The sequence below is a fragment of the Cavia porcellus genome, unplaced genomic scaffold (assembly GCF_034190915.1).
Source record: "Cavia porcellus strain 051 isolate PalLab524CR breed Dunkin Hartley unplaced genomic scaffold, mCavPor4.1 scaffold_1, whole genome shotgun sequence".
In the NCBI taxonomy this organism is placed as follows: Eukaryota; Metazoa; Chordata; class Mammalia; order Rodentia; family Caviidae; genus Cavia; species Cavia porcellus.
The window spans coordinates 192387247-192399697 of NW_026947484.1; the positions used below are offsets into that span (position 1 = coordinate 192387247).

The following is a 12451-nucleotide window of genomic DNA, read 5'->3' on the forward strand; positions in this document are numbered from 1 at the left end:
TTTTAAGCGCCTGGCTGCCATTCATGTGAAACTGTCAGGGAAAGCCATGGCCACTTTCATTTATGACTTTCTAAGACCCTTTAAAGGTCTGGGTTGAGGGGAAAGCTTCCAATCTATTTGGTGGAGACAAACGAAGATGAAACCTTTGAAGTGGCTTGCTTCTATCTGGCCCTGCGGTGCTGAATTTAGAAATGTCCCAGGATACTGAGCTACAAGGATTTGTCCTGCTTCTACATTGTCCCAGTGTTGTAACCTCCCAAAAAATGCCCTGAAATGAAAAATGGGGCAAGACGACATCGTTTTAAAAGAAATGCTTTTATTTTAGCTGACCCAGTGACACAGTGCAGATGGAATTTGCAAAGCTATGCAACTGAGTTAGAATTTTGACTGATTTGTATAGTTCATTTATGATTAGTTCATTGATCATTAAGTACATAGTGATGAGAAACAGAAAAAAGATGGGCCTTTGTTCCCCTTTTCTTGAGGTCAGAGGCATTTCTTTTTTTAAGGAGAAAAAGAAAAAAAAACAGAAAATACAGAATTTCAAAAAAAATGAACAATAGGAAATCACTAGTTAATGGATTACATATTGTCATCTTAGAAATCATTGTTCAAGTTACAAAATTAAAGCATATAAAGTGGACTTTCAAACAGTGAGATTGCAAACAGTTCTGTTCAATGATCCAACAAAACTCAGTAATATGGTTATCTATCTTAAATATATATGCAGTTATATCCTTTAGAGCACTTTCTTTTCCTCTATTTTTCACCATGACAATTACACATTTTGGGTTTTATTACTCTCACAGTTCTTATTACTTTTTTTTGAAGAGAGTAAAACCAAATGTGATATAGCAGAACAGAGTCAGTCAAATCAAAAGGATGGACATAATACATAATGTAAAACAAAATACAAGGTGATCAACAATGGTCACCATACTGCCTTTTGCCATCTTAAAAAGAATTGCCTATATCATCAGTTATAACAAAATTGAATAAAATGTAAAATAAAGAACAAAACCAATAAAACCAAAACACTGGAGACATTACAGGACTTCATAAGAAGATAATAGTCAACCAGAATGGGCCTCATAATGAATCTTATTGTCTTCACAGTTGTTGCCTATATTTTTGAATTTGGTAGCATCAAGCAAAATAGAATAGAGGAAAATCAGTCAAAACAAGATGGTGAGAGCAATACAGGGTTTCAAATCAAGTTAATAGGAAATCAAAGTGGGTTACTATAATATACCCTGCTATTTTTTATTTATTTTTCTCTTAATTAAAAAGATAAAAAAGTAAATAATAAAAAAGGAGATTTGAGATAAAAGAGGGCATAACAACAAAACAACGCAGGTCAAAACATAACCATTTAAGCAAAATAGTGTTTCACCACAAGATATCCTGACATAAAAGTAGTTACCATAGAGTCTCTTTCCTTGAAATCTTTGAGTATAACTTCGTATACTCTAGCATCAAACATATCGAGACAATGTAAAACCATTCAAGAGAATGACAGTATTACAGAGTATTTAGAATCAATTAACAGAAAATGAACAATGGTTTCTGTATAATCTCCTTGTCTATAAAAGTTTTTGTTTATATTATCACATATAATAAAATCCAAAAAGATACATGTTAAGACCTTTGGAGACAAAAGAACAAAAGCTTGATGGGACTTCAAAACAAAATGATATTAAGTCAGCACTAGCTATTATGATGTCTTGTTTTCTCCAAAATAGCTGTTCCTACCATCCAGCCTTCTCTGCCTCATTTCTGTTGAGCTCTTTTTCTGTTGTTTGTTGTAAGTTTGTCTTCTTCATTTCACTTTCTGCTCCATTCATTGTGGCCTCTCTGCCACTGTTTTTGGAATCTTGGTATTTTTCTTTTTTTTAGAATATCCTGCAGTATTCTCTGTAGAGTTGAATTGGTGGTTGCAAATTCCCCTAGTTCCTCTTTATCCTGGAAGCACCTTGTTTTTCCATCAATTTCTAGGGACAGTTGTGCAGGATATTTCAATCTTGGCTGGAGGTTATTATCTTTCAAAGCTTGAATTATTTCCCCCCATGTTCTTCGTGATTTGATGGTTTGTGCTGAGAAGTCTGCTGTAATTCTGATGGGTGTTTCCTGGTAAGTGATCTGTTTCTTGTCTCTGATGGCTTTTAATATTCTGTTCTTATATTGGATTTCTGTAATTTTGATTATTATATGCCTGGGTGTAGCTCTGTTTGGGTTGTAGGTGGCTGGGGTCCTATATGCCTCATACATCTGAGTATCTTTATCTTTTGCTAAATTAGGGAAATTCTCCTGGATTATTTCTGTGAATAGCTTTTGTAGTTCATTTGTTTGTGTCCCCTACTTCTTCTTTTATGTTCTTAATTCTTAAGTTATAGATCCTCTTATCATCTTCTAACCTTTGTATTATTGCTGTTTGTTTTCTTGTTATTTTTAAGAAGTTTTTCATTTCATGCTCCCACATTATAAATCTGCCCTCCAGTTCAGATAATCTATCCTTAGTTTCTTTCAAGCTGTTATGCCAGCTTTCAGTAGAGTTTTTAGTTTCCTGGTAATCTCTTTGAACCTGCTTCACGTATTCTATGTTTTCTCTATTTTCTACACCAAGCAATTCTCCCCTTTTTTTCTGTTCTTCCATTTCACCATCTGTTTTTTCTTGAGCAATGCTTAGCATTTCTCTAACTATTCTACTTATATCTTGCTTTACTTCGGTAAATACTTCACTTTTGAACTCATCTATGAGGCTCTGGAGATATCGCTTTATGTCTATTGGTACCGTGTATGATATGTTTTCTGTCCTCATTCTTCACATTCACCTTTCCTGGATCAGTGTTCTCAGGATTGGGGGCTGAGGACATTTTTTTATTGCTCCCTTTTCCCATACTTTTTGTTTCTTCCATACCAGCATATATAGGGGGCCCAATTTCTTTCTTTGTCTGTTACAGTTTGTTTGAATTGTGCCGGCTAGGTGTTCCCGCCCACTGCAGTGTATTAGGGAGACACAGACCGGGGCAGTGTATGTTAGGCCCACCCCTCCAGGTCAACCTAGTGAAGGCTCCACTACTAGGGTGCACCACCAGGTGCTGGGACCTGGTTTGGGCTAGCCTACTGGATCTTAATCAGCAGCATCACCCAGGCCAAGCCCTCCACACCAATCCCACTTGAGAGGGGAATATGTGACTAAAGTCACTGCAGTGTCCTATTCCGGCTAGTCTGCCCCATCCCAGAATGTCCTCTTTTGAAGACTCCTAGTCTATGGAAAGGTCCCCATTCCTCTCACTCACCACAGGTCGATGCAGGGCTCCCTACCAGTCCCGCTCTGAACTCCATTTGCAGATTCCCGCTCTCAGAACTTTCACATCTTTCTCCGTGCTGTGCCAATTGGGATGGGAATTGCATTTCCAGTTGGTTTCTCTCAGCTTAGTTCATTCCTGGGTTGGCAGGGTATATCTCCTCTTGCTTAGGTCTCCTCACACCACACCTTTCCTGGATTCTAAGCTGGGTATCTCAGAGAGCCTCTGTAGCTGCTGTTATCTCTCTGCCATGTTCTTGAAGTCAGAGGCATTTCACAGTGAGTGGTTAGCCAATTCATAGCCCTCGGTCTGCCAATTCCAGGAACATTTGTCTCTCATAAAGGGAACAATGGTTGACACAGCATCATTTGTCTCTTACAAAGGGAACAAAGGTTGACACAGCAAAGAGGTTACTGGGTTTGGGGGGAAACGATGCATACAGAACAGCATGATGACGCGGTCAGTTAATCTATAACTGTGTGGTTGGTGCTTGGTTAGTAGGGTAAGGAGCTCAGCACAGAATGACAATACTGCTAATAACTATCCTTTTAATTAACTATTTTTGTTAATAACTATCTTTTAATTAACTATTTTAATTTTTCAGCATCTTAGTATAACATGCAGGTTTCTTATGTGCTCTAGTGGGAGTTCTCATTGACTGAAGGCTTATTCTAATAGGAACGTAATGATCTTTATTCTCTAATGTTTCCAACAGTTCAGCCGAATGACTACGAAGAGAGGGAAAGAGAGAAGAAAATGTATTTCTAGAAAAACTTCAAAATAATTGGCTCTTGGGGACTTAACCCCTGATGTATAGAAAGTTCAACTTTATCACTTAGGTTTCAAAACTTTAAATCACTTCGGGGAATGGAGAATCCCAACAGCAAAGTGGGATTTAAATGACTATGTGTAGCAAGTGATCCTTCATGGATTTTGCCCAAACGCAGAACAAAGACAAGATTACTTACCTTCCACTCCTTTCAGGTACTGACTCCTTTGCCAGCTACTCTTGGACTAGATTGGCTATTTTGGGCTTGGGGTTATTCCAGATTCAGAGAAGTGATTTTCTTTATCGTCATATTTATGGAAATGTAAGACAGCAATTTATTACATTCTGAAATATATTTACAGAATGAATTTTTTTGTACTGGGATTTGAACTCATGACTTCACACTTGCCAGAAGGCACTAATGCCACTGAGCTAAATCCCCAATCCTTTTTTTGTACCAGAGATCAAACTCACAACCTCGTGCTTGCCACACAAGTGCTTGTGCCACTGAGCTAAATCCCTGGCCCTCTTAGAGCAGCACTTTTAAAAGAATGTAAAAATTCTTGTGGGCCCATTCCATCCCTGGCTTCATACCTGGTGAGTAAGGGCATTGGGGTGGGGGATCCTTAGAGTGAGAGGAGAGAACATGGCAGTGTAAAAGAGAAAGGCCAAGAAAGAGACATTCATGAGACACTTCAGTCCTTGAGGGGGACTATCTCCAGTAACAGACTGCCCAAATGAGCATTAGAGAGAAGAGGCCCAATGAGGAAAGTGGACACAGTGATCCCTAAGTATGGAGACCCCAGTGATGGTGAATGCCATTTCTTTACTTCTGTTTTGTTTTGTTTTTTTGGTTTTTTTTTTATCTTTTTCCTTTTTATCAGTACCAGGGATCGAACTCATGACTGCCTGCTTGCAAGGCAGGCACTTATGCCGCTGAGCTAAATCCCCAGTCCCTATTGCCATTTCTTTAATAACAGGTTCCACATAGGTCGGCAAGTGAATGAATGGATGAGTAGATGGACCAAGGGTCTGTAAATTGTGAGAAAGAACCAGAAAGCAGGAGAGAGACAGTCTCTAATGGTACTTGCAGAGAGAAGCAGTTAGAAGTTGAAGACAAAGAACACTAGGATGTTTTAAGTGCCAAGGCAGGAAAATTTCAAAACCAAGTTTAATATTTCTTACCAAAGTTGGATAAAATGAATCACCAACACACAGTATAAAGTGCACTAAATGTGTGATGTCTGTCCTGAGTGTGCTCGGGGTAATTAAATGCAGTCACGTATTAATTCAGATCTCATGGGTGACCAGACACCATCAAATCAATGTTGATCAAATCCCCTGCATTTTATTTAGAAAAACACAGAGAACACCCTTCTGCAGATTGTCAGAGTTGTTCTCCAACTGCTTGGCAAGAAGAGGTTTTCTCTGACTCTCTGGGTACTTCAGACATCAGAGAATCATGAAATTGACCATCTGAGTTTCTGTAAGTAACAGAGGAAACACAATGGTTGGGACCAATGAGACCTCCCCTGTACAAGGATTCATTCTTTTGGGCCTCTCAGCCCACCCAAAACTGGAGAAAACATTCTTCGTGCTCATCCTGGCCATGTACCTGGTGATCCTGCTAGGCAACGGGGTCCTCATCCTGGTGACCATCCTTGACTCCCACCTGCACACACCCATGTACTTCTTCCTGGGGAACCTCTCCTTCCTGGACGTCTGCTACACGACCTCCTCTGTCCCCCTCATTCTTGACAGCTTCCTCACTCCCAGGAAAACCATCTCCTTCTCAGGCTGTGCTGTGCAGATGTTTCTGTCCTTTGCCATGGGAGCCACAGAGTGTGTGCTCCTGGGCATGATGGCGTTTGATCGCTATGTGGCCATCTGCACCCCACTCAGGTACCCTGTGGTCATGAGCAAGGCTGCCTACATGCCCATGGCCATCAGCTCCTGGGCGGCCGGGAGTATTACTGCCACTGTACAGACATCTCTAGCAATGCAACTTCCCTTCTGTGGGGACAATGTCATCAACCACTTCACCTGTGAGATCCTGGCTGTCTTGAAATTGGCCTGTGCTGACATCTCTGTCAATGTGATCAGCATGGGGGTGGCCAATGTGATCTTCCTAGGGGTGCCTGTCCTGTTCATCTTTGTCTCCTATGTCTTCATCCTCACCACCATCCTGAGGATTCCCTCCGCCGAGGGCAGGAAAAAGGCCTTCTCCACTTGCTCTGCACACCTCACTGTGGTGGTCATCTTCTACGGGACCATCCTCTTCATGTACGGAAAGCCCAAGTCCAAGGACCCCCTGGGGGCAGACAAGCAGGACCTTGCAGACAAGCTCATCTCCCTCTTCTATGGGGTGGTCACCCCCATGCTGAACCCCATCATCTACAGCCTGAGAAACAAGGACGTGAAGGCTGCCGTGAGGAACCTGGTAAGTCAAAGACAGGGATTCCCAATGACTCTGGCTCTGTGACCTCTACCTGAGGGTCCCCAGAGAATGAAATCACTACACTGGCCAACTTCATCCAAGACTGTAAGGTAAATCCCATTACACTGAGGGCTCCGTGTTTTTCCGTAGGCTTTCTCTCTCCTCATTCCACAATGCATGTAGCCATTTTCCAGCCTCCTTGTTCTCGCTCTTTGTCATAAACACTAACCAAGCTGAGGACACAGAAATGTGACTTCCAATTTCTATTGTTTAGCAAATAAAAATCCATTGTCTTCAGGTCTTCTGTTCCACTGCTCATTGGCTTCTTTCTTTGAATATATTTGAGTAGATCCCTACTTTTATAGTACCATGTACCCTATATTAAGTTATAATTTGAGAGTAAATAACAACATTTGGTAATACTTATCTTCCTCCTGATCTATTTCCTGCGGCATAAATTCTTTGTTTCTTTGGTTGGTTGGTTGGTTGGTTGGTTGGTTTTGTCTGTGCGACTGTCTATGCAGTTCAGGCTGGCCTCAGACTCACAGTGATTCTCCTGCCTCAGCCTTCCAAGTGCTGGGATTCCCGGCATGTACCACCACACCTGGCTCTGTAGCACAAATTCTTAATAAATGTATTTGAATTTTTCCCTCCCTATGTTTCTATAATTAGTCTCTTTCTCTCCTCAATCAAGGTCCTTTACAGAAAATCACTCATTCTCTAGATGAAGACAGTGAAACGCGGAAGATGTGGCAAAATTGATGCAAAGATCAAAGGTTCCAGTCTTTTCTGTTTTTGAAGATTTTGTTCATCCTAGAAAGCAGTGGTTTCCCTTGAGACAGCAGAGTAGTGTGGAAACAGAGATAATCAGAAAACCACTGATATCAACCCAAAAGAACAAATCAAGCAAATTGGTCTTTAATGAAAAGGAACTAATGCACACAAAAGAAGAAAATTTTGCTTGCTTGTTTTGTTTGTTTTGGTTTTAATTCTCTATTTTCAGTAGAATTGAGAGGCCTCTGAGTCCAGGGCAGTCCATGAGAAGAGCCTAGAAGAAAATATGAATGGAAGACAAACATCTTTTGGAAATAGAAAATATTATTCATCAATATTATTCATGAAAGTCAAAAGCCATCAATAGAAAAATAGAGAAGACAACACTTAAAACAAATTTTAAGTCCAAAACCACTTTAAAATATTTGCCTGCATGCAGTGTTAAAAAAAAGTTAAAGGTATTGCTAGAAAGAGAATAATTATACTATAAATAAGTGCTTCATAAATGATAAGAACAACAGAAGTGTAAGATGTTATAGTGGTATTATTATGAAGGCTGTATAGTGCAAAAAAAGAGATAGAGCTCCTGTCTTTTGCAGAGGCAGAGAAGATGGATGAGAGAGCCAGATGGCTGTGGGGGGACAGAAGTTAAACTATGTTGAATTTTGAGATTAGCAGAAGACATTTAAAAAGAAAATTTAGAATTTAATCTGATTTTGAGAATAGGCCCTGGAGAATTGCACTTCGAATGTTGTTTTCTTATATGCATTAATAATGAATTGCACACAACAAAGATGTTTGTTTTTTAAATAAAATTTTACTTTCATGTTGCCCTAAGGAAACTAGCTTGCTTCTGTAAATGCTTATTACAAGGGTGACATCTAGTGGCCATTCGCATCAACTTCAGATATTTACAAACCGGTGCAATGTGTTCAGAAGGGGATCCAGAGGGCTCCTTGTGCAATGCGACGACTTAACGCACAGGATTCTCCAACATCCCTGACCCCACTCATCCAGCCCTTGCGTGAACCCCTCTAGTGACGGAAAGTTCAATACTCTAGATTCCACTGCTCATTCAGGCTTTCTAGTGAACTCTTGAATCTGTGCTGACGTACACTCTGTGGTAGCTTCTAAATTCCCGTTTTAATCCGGTTTTATGCCTCTAGTTGAAATGCACCCTGTATATTAATTTTATAATTAGCTTCTTAGTTGAATGAAAGACGAAAATAAAAGAAAGGAATAATTTTAGTGGCATTTGACATGCTAGTATTTTTTATCCAGTTAAAACAGGACTCAGCAGCACAAGCACCTGCCTGGCAGCTGCAAAGTTCTGAGTATGATTCCTGCGACCCCCACCAAAAAAAAATGGATAAGATACCTAAGAATAAAACTAAAACTCCACAGTACCCAAAGAATAAGACTATAGCCAGGCATGGTGGCACATGCTTATAATCCCTATACTCAGGAGGCTGAGGCAGAAGGATTGCTGTGAGTTCAAGGCCAGCTTGGGTTACCTAGTGAATTTAAGGCCAGCCTGAACTATGTAGTGTGAGACCCTGTCTCAAAAATGCCACCCTCAAAAATAAGACAATAATAATTTATTGAGAGAACCCAGCAGAATACTTTAACAAATTGAAAGCTAAAACTTGTATTATGTTTATCTCTAGAACTTTACAATAATATAAAAAATGCCATCCAGTCACTGATAAGATGATTCTGTAACATAGAAATATAACTATAGAAGGGTGGCACACCTCTCACTTTCTTAGCTTGTCATCTTCAAGTTCTCTGGCATTTAAATTGGCGCTTAAGAAAAAGTGCCTTGGAACTAAGATCCAGAACAGCGAGGCTACCCCTGAAATTGTAGGGTCCCTGGAACCAACTGAGGTGGTAGGGATGTGGGGAGCTGCCACGGCCTACACGGCTCTGGAGGTTCTTGGGGTGAAGGACCATGAGGGGGTGAAAATGAGGACAAAACTGGGTCAGGTGGAGCATTGTTCTCCTGGGAGAACAATGGGAGGAGAGGAGCTGCGTCTCACTCACTGTAGGGACGTTTGTTTACACGGTTAGCAACACAATGTCGCATGGCACCCCTTTTGCCCAGTAACCTCTTGCTTGGATTGTGTAGAGGCCTGGTGTTTTTCTGGGCTGAAAGAGCTTCTTCATGTAGCTTGCCCAGGGTGCTCTTTGTTCTTGGGACAGCCATGCCCCAGCACTGCACCTGTGGTCAATGTCCAGCCTCAGTGGCTCCCAACAGGGATCAATGGTACCTCTGGGAGGCTGAGGCAGGAAGATCGAATGTTGGAGCCCAGCCTTGCCAGCTTAGTGACTTGGCCAAACCATGTCTCAAAACAAAAAGCAAAAACTATTGGGGGGGGATTCAGCACAAAGTTCCCACTACCCCTCCCATCAAAGAAAGAGATATAACTATATATAAAGTGTAATTTATATTATAAACTTATCAAAACAACCAGGAATTTTTGTGTGTATGAAAAGACTAAGAAGAGGAAACTAATCCAACTAGATGCTGAAATGTACAAAAGGAATGATAATAAAAATTTGGTACCAGTGGCAAAATAGAGAAATAAATCACTGGAGCACAAGAAAGTCCTGAAGTAGACCCACACAGCCCTGCATACAGATAGAGGCAGTGAGCCAAGCACGGAGCTGTGTTCTCTCAGCATCAGAACTTCCACCTGTGGCCTGTGATGCTGCGCTGGGATCTGGAAACTACTTCCTATTTTTTTAATTGTTTTTTTAAAGAGAATGGAACAAAACAGAACAGAACAAAGCAGATCAGAACAAAACAATGCAAGCAACACTGATTTCAAAACAAGGCAACAGGAAATCAACAGTGGCTACTATAATGTCTCTTGTTTTCTTCAAAATAGCTGTCCATATGTTCACACATACTGAAAATAAATAATACAAAACACACTAAAACCAATCAAAACAAAGAATAAAAGCATTACTGGACTTCACAACAAGATGATAGGAAATCAGCAATGGCTACCATAATGTCTCGTTTTCTTCAAAGTAGCTGTTCATACCATCACATGTAATAAAATCAATTCTTGTAAACTCTTTAGGGAAGCTCTAAGTATGTATGAACCTGTATGAGAGAAAATCAAAATCGAAACAAAACAAATTACGACAAAAGCAAGAAACAAATAACTAACAATAACAAAGAACCCAAAACAACTCCAAGATAGGCTTTCCAAACAAGGTGGTAGGAACATAACTAAGGTTGTTATTTTGCATAGTTATCTTCAAAAGAGTTACTCAGATTACTACATATAAACATACAAAATTGATCTAATCCTATGAATGTTAACTGTTTTGTTCCAACAACTAATAGAATTAGTAGCACAATCATCTTAGCTATCTTGTGTATATTTACAAATTTGTATCTTTTTTCTTTTACCTTCTTTCTTTTCTCCTTTTCCCTGAGTTATTTTTCCCCTTTGGCTAGGGGCTTATCAATTTTATTTATTCTTTCAAAGAACCAACTCTTTGATTCGTTAATGATTTGTATTGTTTTCCCAGTCTTTATTGCATTAATTTCTGTCCTGATATTTACAATTTCCTCCCTTCTTCTGGTTTTGGGCTTGACTTGCTCTTCTTTTTCTAAATGCTTGAGGTGTAGCATCAGGTTGTTTCTTGTATTCATTCTGTTTTCCTGATGTGGGAATTCACTGCAATGTTTCTCTCTGAGGACAGCTTTCATTGCATCCCACAGGTTCCAGTAAGTTGTATTTGTATTTTCATTTGCCTGTAGATATTGTTTAATTTCTTCTTTAATTTCCTCTGTGACCCACTGATTGTTCAGGAGTGTATTGTTTAATTTCTGTATGTTCATGAAGTTTTTGCAGTTTCTTTTGTCATTAATTTCTAGTTTCATGGCACTGTGATCAAATAATATCCATGGGATAATTTCAATTCTTTTTTTTTTCCTGGTACCGGGGATTGAACTCACGACCACCTGCTTGCAGGGCAGGTGCTTATGCTGCTGAGCTAAATCCCCAGCCCCTAATTTCAATTCTTTTGCATTTACTTAAGCATGTTCTGTGGGCTAGTGTATGGTCTATTTTAAAGAATGTCCCATGTGCTATTGAGAAGAATGTATATTCTGATGTTGTTAGATGGGAACACTGAACACGTCTACTAAATCCATTTATTCACACGTTTGATTCAGTTCTGTTATTTCTTTGCTTATTTTCTGTCTGGTTGATCTGTCTCTTTGTGTCAATGGGGTGTTAAGGTCTCCCATTATAATTGTGTTATTGCTTATTTGAGTTTTCATTTCTGTTAATATTTGTTTTGTATAGCAGGGTGCTCTCAAATTTGGTGCATATATATTTCCTTTTGAAGTTTTCCCCTAAGTAGTAGATAGTGATCTTCTTTATCTCTTCTGATCATTCTTGGCTTGAAGTTCACATTGTTTGCAAAAAGAATAGCTACTCCTGCTTTTTTGGGGGGTTCCTGTTGCATGAAGTATTGTTTTCCATCCTTTGACTTTCAGTCTGAATTTTCTTTTGGGTTAGATGAGTTTCTTGTATACAGCATATGGGTTTTTTTTCTGTTGGTGTTCTTGAAGTTATAGTTATTTTTATGTCTATCTAGAATTTTTTCAGTATTCTTGCAAGGTTGGTTTGTTGGTCATGAAGTTCTTCAGCTGTTCTTTGTCATGAAAGTATCTTATTTCTCTACCCATTTTGAAGGACAGTTTTGCAGCATACATCAGTCTGTGTTGAAAATTGTTTTCTTTTATGATTTGAAATAATTCACTCCATGCTCTTCTTGACTTTATTGTTTGCATTGAGAAGTCTGCTGTGATTCTGATAGGTTTTCCTTTATAAGTGATCTGTCTCTTCTCTCTTTTAATATTCTATTCTTATGTTGAATTCCTGGGATGTTGATTATTATATGTCTGGGTGTAGTTTTATTTTGGAGTTCAATATGTTTCACTGTGTGTCAGTTTCCATTCTCATGTTTGGGCAATTTTCAGCTATTACTTCTGTAAATAGCCTCTTGATATCATTTGTGTTGTCACCTTCTTTTTCATTTACACCTATCAATCTTATGTTGTTTTTCTTTGCATCATCTTGCAACTGTTGAATTGTTATTTTCTGATTCCTTCTTATTTTTAAAAGATCTTTCCTG

At 39.3% G+C, this 12451-nt stretch overlaps 1 protein-coding gene across 1 annotated transcript; it reads left to right on the plus strand.

Moving 5' to 3' along the window:
- The first annotated feature begins 5584 nt into the window (after positions 1 to 5584).
- LOC100730000 (olfactory receptor 13C7-like) lies at positions 5585 to 6559 on the plus strand. The gene has a single exon (XM_003470703.3). The coding sequence runs from the start codon at positions 5585 to 5587 to the stop codon at positions 6557 to 6559; it is 975 nt and encodes a 324-aa protein (XP_003470751.1).
- Positions 6560 to 12451: the final 5892 nt, after the last annotated feature.